General features: G+C 37.6%; 1 protein-coding gene across 1 annotated transcript in view; it reads left to right on the top strand.

Moving 5' to 3' along the window:
• The window catches only part of HCN1 (hyperpolarization activated cyclic nucleotide gated potassium channel 1), a 432,442-nt gene that overhangs the window by 244,322 nt on the left and 167,228 nt on the right, over nt 1–20,892 (top strand). Inside the window, exon 4 of the mRNA XM_030881974.2 lies at nt 10,544–10,762. Within this exon, the coding sequence (XP_030737834.1) occupies nt 10,544–10,762 (219 nt within the window). The remainder of the gene's footprint in view (nt 1–10,543; nt 10,763–20,892) is intronic.

Here is a 20,892-nt window from a genome sequence, read left to right as displayed (position 1 = left end):
GATCTAATAAAAGTATATTTCCCTGAAGTAGACAACTCAAGGGCAAGATAAGTTATAAGTTATCAAGTAGATAACTCAATACAGATTATAGTGGATGGCCTCATCATTTTACCCAGATATACTGTGATAACAATTTGAATTGCAGCTATCACTTTCAGAATGGAGATAGTTTAACCAAATCATGGTTGATTTTATTAATTTTTATTTTAAAATAATGCACCAACATTAAAAGAAATGTGAGGAAAAATATCCATGATCTCAAGTATCATTAAATTTTAATTTATAAATATACTTAATGCAAATTTTGTATTTTATCACCATTATTGAAACAGGAGAGAGTACACTTAGAACTCAGAGGATTAATTGACCAGGGAACACGTCTAGAACAAGCTCTTAAAATGACCAGACATCATTCTTTTTACAATATCAGCAATTTATTATTCAGTAGCTTTATATTTTATTGCTAAAAACTGTTAAACCCTCCTATAATGCAAAAGCATTGATGTCAGAGGTGCAAATGTTTGTAAGCAGATCATAACACTACAAATAAGAAAAATAAATTTCTCCCACTGAAAAAATACATGTAACCATGTCATTGCCAAAAATCATGGCTTTTAAATTAGTTGGAGATATTGCTATCAAGAATACAAATATATATCCCAAGAATTCAAGAGCTTCTATCATGTGAATGGAAGAGAAATAACTCACTACTTCCTAATACGTTTAAAAATATAGTGCTGGGCTTCCCTGGTGGCGCAGTGGTTGAGAGTCCGCCTGCTGATGCAGGGGACACGGGTTCGTGCCCCGGTCCGAGAAGATCCCACATGCCGCGGAGCGGCTGGGCCCGTGAGCCATGGCCGCTGAGCCTGTGCTCCGCAACGGGTGAGGCCACAACAGTGAGAGACCCGCGTACCGCAAAAAAAAAAAAAAATATATATATATATATATATATAGTGCTAATGTTACATAACAATGTTGATAAGTCACGGAATCAATATAAGATGGTGTTGGTAGGGTCTCTTTCTTCTTGTGCACTTGAGAGTTAATATTCACTTTGCACAGCACTGTGCTATAGGGGAAATGCTGCATCATATATATATATATATATATATATATATATATATATATATATATATATTTTAAGAAATGTTATTTCTTTTGGCTATCTCCATTTTGACCTTACACCCAACATTGCTGGCAGTCTTTACCACAAGTCTTCTTAGAAATGGCATGCACAATATTCCTACTGAATAATTCATTTAGCATGCGCTCATTGAGTTGATTTCTACTTGTCTTCCTAGTGACATGATCACTTAATATGATCTGTAACAAAAAGTCACTATGTTTCATTCAACCAAGATAGGGACCTCTTCAAGAATGTTGTGTAAATGTTTTGGTTTGTAATAAATATATGAATCCAATAACTCTAGGGGATGTGTTTCAAGGAACAAAAAAATTTAAATTAATACTTAAAAAACTGGGATAATTCTATTTCAATTACTAATCAATATAAAGTTTGCTCCCAAAGTCTGTTGATGGTTGGTTATCATTCTTCAGCACTGTGAAATTGAGGGAGAACAGCTGTTTACTGCCCTGATTCTGTTCTTTTATATACAGATAAAGTAAAATCATGGCATATTCAAGTGAACACAGTATCTTTGGAATTGGCGACCTGTTTTACTGACACTTCCTATGACTTCAGGCAGATTATGTTGTGCTGTATTCCTTGTCTTCAGGACTCTTTAATGCAACTTTCAATCTGATTGGCATTGCTATAGCTGATATAAGTAGTAAGTGTATTCAGTGACTGAAGAAGTAAATTGAACACACTGATGGAAATTTGGTAACCTAGCGCAGCTAAGCTCATTCTCTACCTGGATTTCTAGTTCTACTACTTTGTTATCTCTCTGATTTTTAATAATTTAGCAATTTATGTGTGAATTTTTGAGTCTCTAAATTCTATGTGTCAGATTTTGCTAAGATTTTACCTACTTAACATATCCATATTTGCTTTCAAGAGATGAAGAGTTAATTCAGGTATTCAACAACAGAATATTTTGGCCTCCTAACTTAACAGAATTTTAGTTCATGTGATAGATGACAAACTGGACAACTTTTGTTGCCATGGTGGGTTACTAAGTGGCTTAGTTTGACTTTGAATATCCTATGTCAGGAGATCTAGGCCACTCTAGAAGAAACTTTTCTTTTCTTTCTTTTTGCCATAGCCCTTAACCCTGTCCCAAATTCAGTAGCAGTACAAACCAGGGTGTCAAAATAAATGCCTAGAAAGGATTTTAAGTAAACCTAGGGAAAGCTCAAAATATATTTTTTCTAAATGAAAGTTCCTTGATGGAATAATCAAGTGATCTTATATATATTTTCATTTAACTTGGCTCAGAACGTTTTCGTCAAAAAAATAATCAATTTCAATGATACCTCAGCGAAGTGATGAATTAAATGAGTGAACATTCTGAATAATAAAAAATTAATCTATAAGGAGCAATTTGTTGGTAAATCATTACCTAAAATAAAAACAAGATAAGCCCTAATTAAATCAGAGCTCACAGGTAATTTATTTGTTTACTTTCAATAGGATTCAAATTATATGTTAGTTGGTAATATTTGGATTGTATAGTAAAGCACTATTAGTATACAGTCTCCTATTCATGGTATTATTGATGTACACTAAAATATGATAGGAACATTTTTAAAAGATGAAAAGAGAACAGCTACATAATAAAATAAATAGGACATATTGGGAATAGAAACCTTCCTGGATTTTTCACAAAACCCTCTAAGATTCTATCTTTCCTTTCTTTATGTCTGCTCTTTGCCTTATTTTAATTTACTATGTTAAATAGGGTTGAAATGTGAAATTTGGGCTGGTCAGTTAGTCTTTCACCCTCAATATTTTGCCTGAAATTATAAATATAATAGGTTTGTAAAGTTGAGATAAGTATCATACAGTGGTTAATAATATGGTCTCTAGAGCCCAACTGCCTGGGTTAAAAAAACTGAATACTCCACTTACAAACTTGTAACCCTGGGCAAGTCACTGTGTTCTCTGTTTCAGTGTCAGCATTTATCAAGTGATGATGAGAATTGTGTGATGATAAGACTATTCTGACTTAATATAATAATTGGTGCTTTGAACAATTTAGAGCCATGCATGTTGTTTTTATCATACTGTTTTTCAAGAATACGCTGTATGTGTGTTTTTATCACAGTCAATCTAAATTTCCTGCTTGCATCTTTTGTTTCTAGGACTGTAATGGTGGGTGGGGATGGTGGGGAGAGTAGGAGGGGATAAAAGACGATGGAGGTAATGGTATAAAATACCATTCCTCCACTTGGGATCCTTTCAACGACAGCCTTATAATCATGGTTGCCACCACATACCACTGTGAGGGCTGGATTGGCTCTTGTACACACAAGAGGAAAAAAAGAGAGGAAATTCAGCATCTGAAGAGAATGATACTGGTCTCATGAAATAACAGAAAAGATCCTTCCACCTAATCACTCTCCCCCATAGGAAAAGCCTGTATTGCATGACTCTTTCTATTTTTTTCATAACCCCCTAAGGTATTCTACTATCCTCTTTCTTTTACCATTTCACAAAGACCTGATATACTAAATTCTATAGGTCTTATCTCCTCAAGATTATCTCTTGTTGTTTTATACTTTATACTTTTATGCTATTTTAGCTCTCATTTCACCTCCCTTAAACTTGTAATAGCTCTTAAACTGACTTCTGTATCTATTGTTAAGTCTACAGTCCACACTAGGACTTCTCAACCTCACCACCGTTGGCATTTTGGGCCGGATAATTCTTTGCTGTGGGAGAGCTTTGCTGTGAATTGTAGGACATTTAACAGCTTCACTAGCGTCTACCCACTAGATGTTAATAGCTCCTCCCCCAGTTGTAAAAACCAGAAAGGTCTCTCTGTGTTGCCACATGTCCACTAGGCAGCAAAGTCATCCTCAGTGGAGAACCACTGTGCCTCAATGCTTCCTGATCAGTCTTCCTAAAGTATTGTTCAAATCATACCATGCCCTGTCGAAAAACTCAGAGGCTTCTCATATCATACTGAAAAAAATGTTCTGAACCCTTCAGATCTGGCCATCACCGGGTTTCCTAGTGTATTCCTTAGTCTCTTACATATTGTCACTACAATTTAGACTGGCTGATCCATGAAAAATTCTTCCGATAGATGATAGATAGATAGATAGATAGATAGATGATGAATTTTCTGGGTTTGATGACTGTCCTTAACCAGAGTTTTCTCCCAAGTACCCTGTCCCACATCCAGCATCATCTTTCCAGATTTTTTCCTGCTTAAAACATGGTCTTGCTCAAATTTCTTCACATAGTAACTTAGTTTAAACCCCTGTTGGAATTGAGAGGGGTGTTTGATATATATATGTGTATATATGTGTGTGTGTGTGTGTATAGTCACTGTAATTTAAAACCATATGGTATCAGCATAGAAATAGTCTAACAGGTCAATGGAGCAAAATATTGACCCCAGAAACAAATACCAATGATGTACGTAGACAATATATAACAAAGGAGGCATTTTTCTGTCCGTGGAGATCAGGTTGTTCATTAGTGTGCTGTCTCAAGAGAGAATCCTTTTAGAATGAAAGAAAATGTGAACTTCATTCCATATACCAATGGAAATCACTTAAGTAAAAGATGTAACTATAAGTAAATATAAAAATAACAATTTCAAGAAAAACATTTAGGACATATGAATAATGTCAGATTTAGGGAGTTTTTGAAAACAATACAGGAAATCCAGTAGCTGTCAAGGAAATTGCAATTTATTTTTCTACATAAAATGACATGTTTGTATAGCAAAGAGTAAATAGGCATAAATATTTAAATCACATAGTTAAAGAATGGATATCAAGGCTTCAAAATATTACAGTATTACAAAATAATAAGGAGAAATAAGAATTTCATCAGAAATGAGTTCTAGTTGGTTAATAAGTATATGAACATCTTCTCAAATTCCCTAGTCAGGGAAATGCAAGTAAGGGTAACAATGGGTAACTATTTCTCACTATAGAAAGTGACGCAGTATATTTTTTCTTGTTTTTGGAAAAGTTACAGTCTTTTGAAAAATCTGGTAATATATTTTAAAATCAAATTGAAAACTTTACCTTCTGACCCAATAAACATTTTCCTGGGAATCTGATTGATAGATGTAAGGGTTATATGTAGTAGGTTGTTTACTACAGAATAGATTGTAGTGGAAAAAAACTAGAAAACAATAGGCAAATGGATGAATTAACTATGGCATCAACAATTATATGAAGACTAGATTTTTGGAGGGATATTTCTGTGATAAGAGCAATATGAAGAAAAAAATATATGATATAATCCATTTTTATAGGGGAAAAAAACAGAATCTCAGAATGTGTGTGTGTCTGTGTGTGTTTGTGTGTGTGTGTGTGTGCGTGTGCGTGTAATTATATCAGCATGGGAAAAGGTACAGAGAAATCTATACCTGATTTTTAGGTGGAGAGAAAGGGAGAGAAATATGGATAAAACAAGAGTAGAAAAGTTTTCCATGATTTGAAAGGATCAGGAAGCATGTATGATATAAATTTATTTTAACTCGTTTAAGAGAGTATGCCTGCTGAGTGTGCCTAAGGAGATAAATGAAAATGAACATAAATGCACATTCTTATTTAAAATAGTTTGGCTGCTATCTAACTGCACTATTTTGTGAAATAATACTCCAGCTCCACATGCTGCTTCCCCTCACAACTAAACAATATGAACAGAATTAAAGTGCAATCTCCACTGGACATCCCATTGGACTTTTGAATGATTTGCATTATATCTAATTTCATCAACATGAACAACATGCTTTTTCTATACCCCTGTATAAGGGAAGGAACTCTTGCATTAGATTTAACATCATAATCAAAATTTATTTATTCACTCTTTCTTTTGACAATAATAAAAGTGTTGAGTGTCTCCACTGAATCATGTAGTTTAGACTCTAGAACATGATCAACATGTCATGGCCGTGCCCTAATCTATGAGGAGATGCAGGCACATGAGAAGATCATCATATAAGGATAGAAGTCACCATGACATGTGAATACCTGGAGTTCTCTAGGAGCCCCAAAGAGATTTAAAGCCAGAAAGAAATTAATCAAGCTTGTTTTCTTTCTACCCATTCTTTGAATGGATCATAGGGATAAAAGGCTTTTTGTTTACTTTATAGTATGGTTTGTAATGAATCCAATTTTAGTATTATCAGTATGTTATTGAGTTGGATTTCAAGAATGAAATATCATTTTAAATAACATGTACATTCAAAATTTTTATAGAACACATTGCTTGTTAATTAAGTATTCCACTTCTTGTTCATGGAACATCTAGAATTTGGGGAACCTTAAGTGTATTCCTGAGAGTAATTATATATATATACATATGAACTCTGTTCATTCCCCAAAATTAAAACTGTGCATGGGTTCATTATACAATTTGCGTTGTATAATATAATATACAAATAATTTTCTTTCTTTAAAATTAAATTTTATTTTATAGTTCTCTCTCTCTGGATAGTTTACTGTGGCAGCATGCCTTTATTATATTAAAAAAAATAAATTTCACTTTAAGAACCTTAACTCTTTCAACTAAAAGAGACTAGTTAGTTTTCATTTGTCAGCAGCCATATACTGTTCCAAAGTTTATGAGGTTGGGTGGTTTTTTTGCGGTACGCGGGCCTCTCACTGTTGTGACCTCTCCCGTTGCAGAGCACAGGCTCCAGACGCGCAGGCTCAGCGCCATGGCTCACGGGCCCAGCCGCTCCGCGGCATGTGGGATCTTCCCGGACCGGGGCACGAACCCGTGTCCCCTGCATCGGCAGGCAGACTCTCAACCACTGTGCCACCAGGGAAGCCCTGAGGTTGGGTTTTTAAACCTTATCATGTTCTATTTTAATCTATAAATTTGATTTTAGAAAGCCCTATTAAAACAATGAACAAAAATATCCATATAGATTCAATATATTTCTTAAATTTATGATAATTTAAGAGTTAATTTGACAAAGGCAGGGATGGCTTCATGGGTATGTGGTGTATGACCTGGCTGTTGCAAAGGGACCTACTTTGGGAAGGACCCTGTGCTTGGATTAAAGCTCTGCTACAGCCATCTTGAAATTCATAATAATGTTATCGTTGAATTTATGTTTTGTATGTGAAGTCCACTGGGACAACAAAGCATGAATATGAGCATCGGAGCTTCAAGGTGGCAGCTGTGCATACACAGGTCCAGGCCTGAGGGCACAGCAGGAAGTACAGAAGCCAAGCAACGGGCCAGGCAGCAAGGCACACATATGCACGCCTCAGCAGTCTGGGATGCTATACGTCCCCAGTGTGGCCAAGCCGGAACTGGGCTCAGGTTAGCAGTGGCCAAGGCAGCAGCAGTGTGACATAGGAGTGGCTTCCCATGCCAGCAAGGATAGGACCATGTTAAGGGCCACCTGCCTATCAGTCTCAGGAGCCCATCTCCAAAGAATTTACACAAATATTAAATCTCTTGCCTAAGTTCCAAGACAGAACCTGCAGAGCTCAAGCAATAAACCTTATCAATCAATTATTACAAAATAAAGGAGTTCACATGGCCATTGAAATAAAGGTTATCAGGGAGTTATTAAAATTCTTGAGTGTGAAATGTCCAGATCTGAAAAATCCTGCAACACTGCAAAGCAAATATACACAAGCCTAGAAATACGGATTACATTTACAGATCATCACATATAATGGAAAATAACACTATTTTCATATGAAATTTTAAATAAGCCAGTTATTAACAAGGAAAACAATTTTTAAATTAAATTTTCCTTGTAATTGAAAATATAGGGGAGTCCCTGGTGGCGCAGTGGTTGAGAGTCCGCCTGCCGATGCTGAGGACACGGGTTCGAGCCCCGGTCTGGGAAGATCCCACATGCCGCGGAGAGGCTGGGCCCGTGAGCCATGGCCACTGAGCCTGCGTGTCCAGAGCCTGTGCTCCACAACGGGAGAGGCCACAGCAGTGAGAGGCCCGCGTACTGCAAAAAAAAAAAAAAAAAAAAGTAAAAGAAAAAAAAAAGAAAATACAGGAATAGAATACATAAACAGGCATTATGGATTATATAAAAATCATGAAACTACTTTTGGTTTCTTGCACGACCTGGGCAAGTTATGGGAAATGTCAGAGGAAATATTAAAATATCATTGCATACATTTACATTTAACATTAAATTCAGTATAAAAGCAGTGTAGGGCTTCCCTGGTGGTGCAGTGGTTGAGAATCTGCTTGCCAATGCAGGGGACACGGGTTCGAGCTCTGGTCTGGGAAGATCCCACATGCCGCGGAGCAACTGGGCCCGTGAGCCACAACTACTGAGCCTGCGCATCTGGAGCCTGTGCTCCGCAACAAGAGAGGCCGCGATAGTTAGAGGCACGCGCACCGCGATGAAGATTGGCCCCCGCTTGCCACAACTAGAGAAAGCCCTTGCACAGAACGAAGACCCAACACAGCCAAAATAAATAAATAAATAAAAATAAAAGCAGTGTAAAGGTTCTTTGTTGTGATGGAATTTTTCTGTACGTTGACGGTGATGATGAATACAGGAACCTACACGTAATATAATTGCATAAAACTAAATACACAAATGAGTACACATTTAGTGAAATATGAATGAGATCAGTGGATTGTATCCATGTCAATTTCCTGTTGTAACATTGCACTATAGTTTGCCAAGATGTCACCATTCAGGGAAACTGATGAAGGGTACATGAGATATTTCTCTATTATTTCTTACAATTTCCATGTTAATCTATAGTTATTTTAAAATAAAAACTGTAATTTAAAAAATCACATTCAGTTTCATGAATGTGATTTATATGAAGCGTTAATCCTAATTAAAAATTATTCCATGAGAATTATCAGCTCCAAATGTACTAAAATTTATACATTAAAATAATTTATCGGGGCTTCCCTGGTGGTGCAGTGGTTGAGAGTCCGCCTGCCGATGCAGGGGACACGCGTTCGTGCCCCGGTCCGGGAAGATCCCACATGCCGCGGAGCGGCTGGGCCCGTGAGCCAGGACCGCTGAGCCTGCGCGTCCGGAGCCTGTGCTCCGCAACGGGAGAGGCCACAACAGTGAGAGGCCCGCATACCGCAAAAAATAATAATAATAATAATTTATCAAAAATGTATCCTAATGTCCCAGGCTATAAAATACTCTTAATAGTTCCAGTAACAGTTGCATCAACAGAAAGATCTTCCTCAAAATTAAAAATGTATCAGAAATTATTTGTGATCTTGCATTAGCCAAAAGCAACATGTCATTTTCAATTTTATCACTGAAGATGAAATTATTAATTGTATGAGTTTTGATGACCTAAGGAATGAATTTGTCAGAAAATTACGCCAGAAAAATTGTATGATCAATCAAGATATCACAGTAGTATAGTATTACTTGTATTTTATATAATTATGACAGCAATATTTCACTTTTTGAAATGTGTAAATTTGTGTTGTTACTCAACCAGCACTATTTTCCTAAGTTTTATAAGTAATAAAATATTTTAAAGAAAAGTCTTTATATATTATTATCTTTAACAGTATCCTTTTTCCCTACATTTTGCACTAAAGCACTTCAGATTTTTATTTTGCACTGAGTCTCATAAATTATGTACATCCTGGACTAGGGAGTTTGAGACAAATTGATCAAAAAAGTCCTTTAAATTTTATCAGACACTATATAAAACATATTGAACAGCTTATTTTTGTAGAATTGAGCTTAGAATAAAGTTTTGAAATGACATCAGAAATTGCATCTAATAACTGATCTCTGAAGTCAGGTTTTTTTTTCAGTGTCTGCCAAGATATTATTTTGCTTATGTTATTCTATTTTATTTTATTATTTTATAGAAAGCCAACAAGATTCATCCATCAACAACCCTGCCATTTGAATTTCAATAAACATTACTCACATGACTCAGAGAAGGCTTCAAGGAAGTCTTTTCATTTATCAGATCTGTATTTCCAAATTATGTTTATTTTTCATTTAAGACATATAGGAGTAGGGGCTACACAAGTCTACCATTTGGACTTTCAAAATCTAACATCATGGTTTTGATAAAAATTCCTATACTTAGGCCTATCTGCTTCACATCTATCTGCAGCATTTCTCAGCTTGCAAATATATTGCTAGAGAATGACCAGATTTCCTGGAAACTTTAAAATGAGCTAATCAGCGTTCATTCATTATCCCAAAAGGAATGTTTAGTTTTTAAAATAACACATCAAAAACTGACTAGGATTGTGTATTATAACAGTAGACTATTTCTATTTCATTTTTCTGGGTAAGCGTTGAAAAACATCGTCATGTGATTAGCTACTGGGGAGAAGTACCTGTGTAAATGCTCTATTACAAGAATGTTGTAATGCTTCTGTGTACGGGTCATACTTTTTCATGGTTTTTCTTCTGCTATCCTAATGGTTCAGTCTACTTCCTCTTTTCTGTTGCAGAATGACTCTTGGGGAAAGCAGTATTCATACGCACTCTTCAAAGCGATGAGTCACATGCTGTGCATCGGGTACGGAGCCCAGGCCCCAGTGAGCATGTCTGACCTCTGGATCACCATGCTGAGCATGATCGTGGGAGCTACCTGCTACGCCATGTTTGTTGGCCACGCCACAGCTCTAATCCAGTCTTTGGATTCTTCAAGGCGGCAATATCAAGAGAAGGTAATTTGTTTTATCTCTAATACGTTCAATCAGCTAGTTTGTAAACTTAATTGTGTTCAGATAACTAAACTATGCCCTCTATCAAAACTACAATGAGATAAAATGTTTAAAGGAGGAAAACACAATCTGTTTCCATATTTTGAAGTGTCTTCAAGGTGGTCCTCGTAGCTTTTGTTTCCAGTTTCTCTCTTAAATAATACATATTTTTTTAAAAAATCTGAATTTTCATTCACAGAAAAAAATAGTTACCTGTTTCAAAATGTATGAAACTAATTTAAGGTATTAACATTGTTCATTCATGTTCTATAATTTTTCAACAGTTAAGATAATATAAAGACTTTTCTTATACAGTTAGAAAAATATGTTGTTAGCTGATTAAATGCAGACAGGCAGCCATTGCACGTCTCTCTGTGCCTCTCTGCATGTTACAGTCATAATTTATATTAAGTCCATATGCATAGCTGAACATATGTTGCCCTTGTAGCTAGATAAGTCACCACACACCCTCTTTAAAATGCATATTAACAGCTGCTATCATACATTCACATGCACAATATGTTAATTTAAATGATTTGTGCTCTAAACTTTTCTCAAAAGAGAGACAAAAAGTAAATTCGTTCACTGATTTATTTAATATACTGAATTACTTTGGTTGCGACTAGACCTTGGATAATCAGCCAGTACTTATATTCTTCACCAAATATCAGTAACTTTCTGACAGATAAGAATGTGGGGTTTTTTTTTTGTTTTGTTTTGGTTTGGTTTTGGGTTTTTTTTGCAGTACGCGGACCTCTCACTGTTGTGGCCTCTCCCGTTGCGGAGACCAGGCTCTGGACGCGCAGGCTCAGCGGCCGTGGCTCACAGGCCCAGCCGCTCCGCGGCATGTGGGATCCTTCCGGACCGGGACACGAACCTGTGTCCCCTGCATCAGCAAGCGGACTCTCAACCACTGCGCCACCAAGGAAGCCCAATAAGAATGTTTTATAACTGAAGGAAGACTTTCTAATGTGGGAGCTCTGTTGAACATGACAGAATATATAATATGCACCTTGCCAAAGAACATATCTGAAAGTAATGGTTAAAATAGTTCTAGAATACGTCTCTTGGTGAGTGATAACAGCTTAGACTCATAATTACTCACAAAACAGCCAAAGATCTTTCATTTGTGGCTTTATTTACAGAAGTTTTCAACACTTTTGTCACACAATAGGAAAAAAGGGAACCTAGATACTTTATTTCCCTTGACTTTAATTACGCTGCCACCAACTATTACAGTGAGCAAGCTGATGTTTTATTACTGAAGTAATGAAAAGATGAACCACCAAAATAGCTTCAAGGTTCATTTTAAAATAAAGCCTCCAATGAAACTGCAAAGAACAAAGCACATAGTAAGGGGAAAGAAACTTCATACAATGGTGATTTTTAGTAAAAATTATATGCTCAATAGAATTTGGGCTAAATTTATGGGAATTTGAGATAAGACTACATATATGTTTCTGTTACACTATTTCTTTTTCCCTTTCAGTGGATATTGCTTTTCATAAAAATGCTCTTTCCCACTTCCTTTTTGCCTACATCATTGCTACATATTTTCTTAACAATAAACAAATCTTGGGCTTCCCTGGTAGTGCAGTGGTTGAGAGTCCGCCTGCCGATGCAGGGGACACGGGTTCGTGCCCCGGTCCGGGAAGATCCCACATGCCACGGAGCGGCTGGGCCCGTGAGCCATGGCCGCTGAGCCTGCGCGTCCGGAGCCCGTGCTCCGCAACGGGAGAAGCCGCAACAGTGAGAGGCCCACGTAACGCTAAAAAAATAAAATAAAATAAAATAAACACATCTTTAATTTCTAGGACTGCGTTTATTAGCATTGTATTGCCTATTAAGTCAATTCACCATTTTTATGTTCTTAGACCTGCTCTATAAGCCACGTTTAACTTGGCAACCCAATCTATTCAACTATGTAGTCATAAACATTTACATGCAAATATGTTATGATGTTCTTCATAATTCAAGTCATCAAATTCTTGATCTTACATGTGCTTAATAGAGGGCAAGGATACTGGGGTAACTTTTTGTTACTTTCTGACATTTGAAGCAATTTAGTCAGGAATAGCTGATTAAAGAAATATAATTTTTTTTGGTCTTCAAACCAAGATCTGTCAAGAAGTTTGGTTCTAGAATACCGTTCCCATTTTCTACTCAGCATAATTTAGGTCTTAAAGACATTGTGTTACTTTTTTAAATGTATACTTTTATGAACAATAAATGTCTTATTTTCAATTCAGTCTTATAGAATTGTTCTGCATAATGTATGATTGGCTTGCAGTTTCCTTTGTGATTTGGCCACTTTGGGTTTTTTTTTTTTTTTTTTTTAACATCTTTATTGGAGCATAATTGCTTTACAATGGTATGTTAGTTTCAGCTTCACAACAAAATGAATCAGTTATATATATACATATGTTCCCATATCTCTTCCCGCTTGCGTCACCCTTCCTCCCACCCTCCCTATCCCACCCCTCCAGGCGGTCACACAGCACCGAGCTGATCTCCCTGTGCTATGCGGCTGCTTCCCACTAGCTATCTACCTTACGTTTGGTAGTGTATACATGTCCATGCCTCTTTATTGCTTTGTCACCGTTTACCCTACCCCCTCCCCATAGCCTCAAGTCCATTCTCTAGTAAGTCTGTGTCTTTATTCCTGTTTCACCCCTAGGTTTTTCATGACATTTTTTTTTTCTTAAATTCCATATATATGTGTTAGCATACGGTATTTGTCTCTCTCTTTCTGACTTACTTCACTCTGTATGACAGACTCTAGGTCTGGGTTTTTTTTTAGATAAAATACTCATAACACAGAATTCACCAGTAACTGTTTTAAAGTGTACAGTTCAATGGCGTTCAGTCCATTCATAATGTTGTGCAACCAGCACCACTATCTAGTTGTAAGACACTTTCATCCTTTAAGCATTAAGCAGTCACTCCCCATTTTCCCCTCCCCTATCCCAAGGCAACTACTAGTCGGCTTTCTTTCTATTGATTTCCCTATTCTATATATTTCATATAAATACAATCATATAATATGTGACCTTTTAAAATATTTTTGCGGCTCATCCAGTTTGTATCATGTATCAGTGCTTCATTCCTTTTTACGGCTGATTAATGTTCCATTAATTAGTTAATGTTTTGTTTATCCATTTATGAGTTGATGGATTTTGAGTTGTTTCTACCTTTGGCTACTGTGAATAGTGCTGCTGTTAACATTCGTGTACAAGTATTTATTTGAGTACCTATTTTCATTCCTTTAGGTGTATACCTAGGAGTGGAATTGCTGAGTCATATAATAATTCTAGGTTTAACTTTTTGAGGAACTGATTAATTATTTTTGTAGTTAGTATTTGTCTTTAGGTATTGGAACCATCTGCCATGGGTGTCTGCAAAATTAATAGTGATACTACTTTCACTGCCATGTATCCAGTAACATATTTTTGATGCAAAAGAAGTGAGCTGTAACCAATAGCTATTATAGTAGTCTTTCAGAATGTGTTGGTCTTCAACCACCTAATCTGGCTCCAGAATTCATTCCTCTCCATCACTTACCATATTCTTTGTCTCAGGTGAACATATTTTTAAGTCTAGTCTGCTACAAGTCACCTAGTCCACTATTTTAGTTTAGAATCTCAGAGTCATTTAATTCTTCCTTCCCAGGGAACATCTCTTCAATCTGGATCCCCCAAGTTTAAGTAGTTCTATCATCCCGAGCAGTAGAATAAGGTCCTCTGATTATGAGATCCTAATCTACACAATATACCAATGCTGATAATCTGACAGGGTTATACTGTCGATCATCCTCATTGTTATTACTTTCTCTCTTGACCAAAACAATGTGTGATGATCTTTATATTGTCACATTGCAGGTTAAACTTGGACTTGAAGCACATAGTATGCTGCTCATTTCATGAGCTATCATATTTTGTATTCTTTTACATTTCAGACAGCTCTGTTTCCCCCTTCTCTTAGGTATAGACTTTATGGTGTAAAATGCATAGTATTTAAAACGTGCCTCCCCTGATGCTCTGCTCTGGATTACCAGCAGTCTGCATAGTTTCTGTTACTGGTTACTGAACAAGCTCGACTTTGAAATATCCAAACACAGTGGTTTGGTTTTGTTTTGTTATTTTTATCTCCAGTTACTGTTTTTATTTAGTGAGGTTCATCTTTCCTGGGCAAATTAAATCTTTCCGCATCCCCACCCAGGACTTTGTGGGACTGGAAGAGCCAGGAGTGAGAAAGCTGGGTTTGCCCTGTAGGCTCACTTCTCTCTTCTATTATAAGCCTACTAGGAGCTGCTGTTATGTCTTCTCATCAAGGTGGAAGATAGCAGTGAGGAGGAAAGGGAAGGGAAGAGGCAGTTTGGATGTACCTGCTAGAGCTGTAAAACTAGTGTCCCTGGGTGGGTCTGGCAGATAAGTAAAACTGGCACTTTCTTTGAGAGATCCTTTGGGCATTTTAGGTGAGCCCCACTGAGTCCCTGCACTTCCCTAGAAGAGGTCCTGAGAATTTGGCAGTCATCTGCAGCCTCTTTCTGCTGAGGGCTCCTTGCTCTGCCAGTGGGCACTCTTGGACGGGACCGAAGATGTAATGCTGGCCCTCCTATATCACTCAGGTCTGGTCCACAGAGAAGCCCTCATGCATCCCTCTCTTAGCCCATCTCTCAGCACTGCTGCCTCCTCCACCAAAGCAATGAGGAGCCTGTGTCTAGCCTTCTTCAGTTCCTTGGCAGGAGTCAGGCCCCAGTGTCCACAGGCTATTTACATGTTTTTGGAGGTGATCAGACCCCAGACTCATGTCTCTCAACTAGTGAACTTACTTCAAAAATCCCCAAGTGATTTTCTTGAAGCTCCCCCAACAGGTCAAGTGTTAGAAGATAGCCTCCCCTGTCCCAAAGCAGGCTGGGAAAGGGACTCAGAGAAGAGCAATCATTCTCCTCAAAGAAATCGGTTCCCTATCGTCAGGAAGATTCTCACTCTACTCTCTGACCTCTGTAGACCTGCAGAAGTCTTGATCCTTGGATCATCGTTTACAATTGTAAATCCATGTAGGAGAGAGGAGCCTCAGAATATCTATCAGATATTCTGATATCGCAGATGAGCAGTTCAGTGAATGTGAGGAAGGAAGAGTAAGTCCTAGTCTAGCAGCTTTTTAGACCTTTTTTTAAATCTCAGCTCTTCTCAAAGCCTCTTCCACAGATAATGGAAATAAATCATAAACATACACATATGTATACATATATACTACACATGTATATATATGGTTTATTGTTGAATTACGTATATAATTGTTTCCTGGTCAACTGAGTTTGGAAATGTTGATTGAAACAATGAATTGAAAAGGTTTTTTGCTATAAGTTTGTGTGCCCTGAGCACTGAACATTTTGTCTCTTCCCTCTATGCCAAACCCCCATGTATTTTTTTTTTTTTTGCGGTACGCGGGCCTCTCACTGTTGTGGCCTCTCCCGTTGCGGAGCACAGGCTCCGGACGCGCAGGCTCAGCGGCCATGGCTCACGGGCCTAGCTGCTCCACGGCATGTGGGATCCTCCCAGACTGGGTCACAAACCCGTGTCCCCTGCATCGGCAGGCGGACTCTCAACCACTGCGCCCCAGGGAAGCCCCCCTCCCATGTATTTTAAGTGATTAATGTACACTTTGGGAAACACCTATCTAGACATACTGCTCACAGTGACCATTCTTTTTTTTTAAACTGACCTTGGGTAGTTACTACCTTCTCTAGATATATCCACAGTTCATCTAGTCTTGAAATGAAACTGCTTTAGATCACTGTGTCTTTATACTGTTGTATCTTAGTCCTTACACTCGGACACCCCTGGGAAGCCTACTATTATATCTAAACTTGACAGTCTCTTTCCTGTCAAATAATTATAGTAATAGCAGCTTTTAGATGTGCAATTTTCCTTCTGTAATAAGCAAGAATTTTAACACAAAACACATTATGAATTTAGAGTAAGAAGTTTTCAACTCACCTTGGTGTACCTGATGTACATGAATGATTTTTAGTGTGAAATTTGAACATGACAAATATTTAATTGTATAAGGAAATTATCAAATTGAAATAACTTTATATACTGAATAGCTTCAGAATCCAGGAAGCAGAGTGTATATAAACCTAAGGCAGGTGCAGGAATGATTTGCTTAAATAGACTGTGCTTTCTAGTGATAGAGCACAAGGCAGTGAGCCAGTGCTGCCCTGGGCTTCAAATATTGATTATGTTGCCTAAAATTGTAAAAACTACTGATTCTTCATTTAATAATGATAAGAAATTGAAATTCTAAATTTATCCAAATGGACAAAATTTTATCATGTTTGCAAGTGTTTATATGATGTCCATTAAAATCCCTTTGGAATAAGGAGGTACAGTTTAATGTAAGTAGTCTCTCAACCATACAGGTGAGTTATATGTAATCCTGCATGAACCATATTGAATTATACAATTTTATGTAATCATATGAAAAACACTATATCCTAAACCAAGTCAGTTCAGACAAATATTATTTCCTTGGTTTTAATTCATAATCCATAGATACTTATTCTTTCCTTGTAAATGAAGGACTATAGCCAGGACTGCCACATAAATTTCATATTCCCCAGAAATATTTTCAATCAGTCTAATCTTCCAAATTTGTATAAGGCAAGGTTATGACCAGAGACAAAAGGCTGGACACTAAGACCTGCTCTCATTTTCAAGCTCCTTAAATCTCATTTGCAAGAAAGCAAATTTCAGGTCATTTAAAATAAAGTGATTATGGCTAACATATATACTTTCATGGTAATATGCCCTTCAAAAAGAATTTGGTTGGAGGAGGAATGATGCCAAACCAACTTTTAAACTCTTATGGATCTCATGGCCAAATGTCTCTTCCAGCCACATAATTATTGTTCTCGCAACAAACCAAATGATTCTGACCTGCCTCCAGAACCTTTCATCCTCCCTCCTTACATACTTTAATCCCTTTTAGTGTTTACACAGGTTCTGCCCTTCCCTTTGGAAGACTGTGACACCTTCCCTGATTATCCCAAGCTATAATAATCTGTTTATTGTGTACATTCTATATGTTCAGAGGGAATATAACACCATGATGGGAAGACCTGTGTCTTTGTTATTGTGTATTTCAGCCACACACATAGAAGCCTCAGTGCTGCGATGCTCAGAGGGGACAGTGAGGATTAAGAATATTTGCAGGTGTCCAAACTTTTTTTTTTTTTTTTTGCGGTACGCGGGCCTCTCACCGTTGTGGCCTCTTCCATTGCGGAGCACAGGCTCCGGACGCGCAGGCTCAGCAGCCATGGCTCACGGGCCCAGCCGCTCCACGGCATGTGGAATCTTCCCGGACCGCGGCAGACTCTCAACCACTGCGCCACCAGGGAAGCCCACTGAGCGCATTCTTAGTGGGAAGAGGTAGCTCTAAAATCAATATACATTCAGCAAAATGTTTCATGGGTTTTCTTCATTATTAGTAAATGCCTTCTTCCTTCCTTTACAAATGAGAATGCCATGAGCAAAACTCCCACATGGTTCCTTAATTAGTTGGAAAGATTTCCAATTCGGCTATACTTTTGCTTCCCAGGAGCTGAACTTTACATACTCTGGTATGTTAAACTGGTAGTACTGCCAAACATTCTCAGGCCGGGGCAACCCTCAGACTGGGAATATCTGCGAGATTTTCCCATAGAAAAATAGCAGTGCCATAACCCTTGGGTTAGCTTCATGTGGCCACTTGAGCTGCTAACAAATTGGGCTCCTGGCAGAATAATACTTTATGTGATCAGCTGGGAAAAGTGTTAGTACATTAACTGAGTACTGTTATAGAGATAGGTACAAGTAAAGATAGAGAGCTTGAGGCTGTTAATTTAACCAAGGAGAAAAACAGAATTTTGCCTATTGTAAATCTCTTTTACTAATGATTTTCAATCTTTGTATTTTAATATATCCCAGTGGTATCCCTTTCACTCGGTAATACTTTCCGTACCAAAACTCAGTGGTATATGCTGAAATTTCCTGCGTCTTTGTTGTGGGTATTCATGGTTTCAGGACTGTATGAGTTGCTAAAGATTTGTCCTCACCAATCCTTCTTTAGTTCCTTGCAGTTTACATTTATCATTGACAGCACATCTGATACCTGTTTCTAATGGCTCTAAAGTAGAGTTGTATTTTCTACTATTTTCTTTTATTGGTTGATGTATGGATATAATTTTTGAGAAATGTTTGAATTTTCATTTGCATGTTCTTCTTGAAGTTCTTTTTCAAGTGTTTTGCTGTATTGTATTTGTGCCCCTTATATGTCATAAGACATAAATACACTATTAAGCACTTTTACAGGGCAAAAGCTTATCACCAGGGATCCACTAATCTGACAAAAACCCGCAATGGACAAGAATCACTTCATGTACTTGGATTTGTTTAGTTAGATCACTGGGATCCATTGGAAATGGGCCTTGAAGAATGTAGAGGAAATCAACAGGCAGAGATGATCACCACTGGAGAAATGCCCCAGAAAAGAGCCCTAATTGTGAGAAGATTCTTGGCTGACAGGAACAAAATGTGCAAAGGCCCAGAGGTGGCCATGTGTGGGGAATATTGAATTGTCTAGTTTGAGTGAAGTGAAAACTACCTTGCTGGGCAAAGTGTGAAATTAGTTTAGGTTATGGTCCACCTAAGAATAGCTTTCAGTGCTGGAGGGATGAGACTGTGCGTTGCGAAAAGGATAACCCTTGCAAAATTTTAGCAATGGAAGGTAGTCATTGAAATTGTCTTTTAAGAAAGTAAATCACAGTCGTGCATGAAATATGGTGTACTCCTAACCTAGATGGTAAGGGTCCAAAAGCAAATAGATCACTTCATAAATGCTTACTGATAGAATCATTAGCACAAATATATTAACAGAACAAGAATGCCAGCCTTTTAATTAGATAGGGACACTCTGATCAATAAAACTGCTGGAAACAACAGTCTTTTATAAAGAAGTAGGATCCGAATAGTCTTTGGGGTTAAGATGTCATGTGAGTTGAGTCTCAAGTAATCCACTTTTTATCCATTTGATGTGTATTTATTGAATGCTTACTAGGTGTCAGGGCTGGTACAGGATGCTATGCATACAAAGTGAGCAAACAGATATGGTACCTTCTCTCATGATGATTCCTGTAGTACAGTAGGGGTGAGGGAGGGGCATGACACAGTAACAAGGTTCACAGAAAGCAATAAATTATAAAAATTTTAAAGTGCTAAGAAGGGAAATGTGAAGGTCTGCTAAGAGATTTTTAGTCTCTGACTTGATTCATATGGGATGTGGTGGGAGTGGGAGAGAAGAAAAATTGATATTTAGGAAGAGACCTGAAGAATGAATAGAGGTAAGATAGTGAAGTAAACAGCATGGGAAAAAGCACTGAGTGTGAAAAAGCTTGCCGTGATTCAGGAACAGACAAAAGGAAAGTGTGACCAGAGCACAGAGATAAGCGAAATGGCTCTGGATGAGACTGGAGAGACTGACATGGGTCAGGGTGGACGGCACCTCACAGGCCTACTTAGCCATGTTGTATTTTAGCCTAAATGCTATGAGAGTCTAGTAAGAATTTGAAGCCGAAGAGTGGTACAATTAGATTAGATTTTTTTAAAAGACTGTTCAGTCAACAGTGTGCCTAATAGATTAAAGTATAGCAAAGATAGCCTAGGACTCTTTGTCATTACGTAAAGGGGCCAGCGCTAGGATTGGTGGAAATATTAAATTGGGTGGAAATATGAAGCAGGCCATTCCACATTGAATAAATAGTACTCAGGGCAAATGCTGAGTTGCTATAAGAAGAAGATCCAACAAGTCAGTGCCCTAAAGAACTGCATAATTTTGCTAATAAACTCTGCATGATGAGAGGCCAGGTCAGTGGGATGACACTGCTCCAGGTGGTCATTTTCAGAACAGATTCTTCCAAGTTGTTCCTCTATTATCACCTGGAACCATATTTTCTAACATTTTATATGAATTATCATTACCTGGAGAGCCTGTTGAAGCAGATTTGTGGACCCCACTTCCAGAGTTTCTGATTCATTAGGCCTAGGGTAGGG

Source organism: Globicephala melas, chromosome 3 (assembly GCF_963455315.2).
Source record: "Globicephala melas chromosome 3, mGloMel1.2, whole genome shotgun sequence".
Taxonomy (NCBI): Eukaryota; Metazoa; Chordata; class Mammalia; order Artiodactyla; family Delphinidae; genus Globicephala; species Globicephala melas.
Note: the sequence above shows the minus strand (reverse complement) of the source record. Positions and strands in the feature narration are given on the sequence as shown.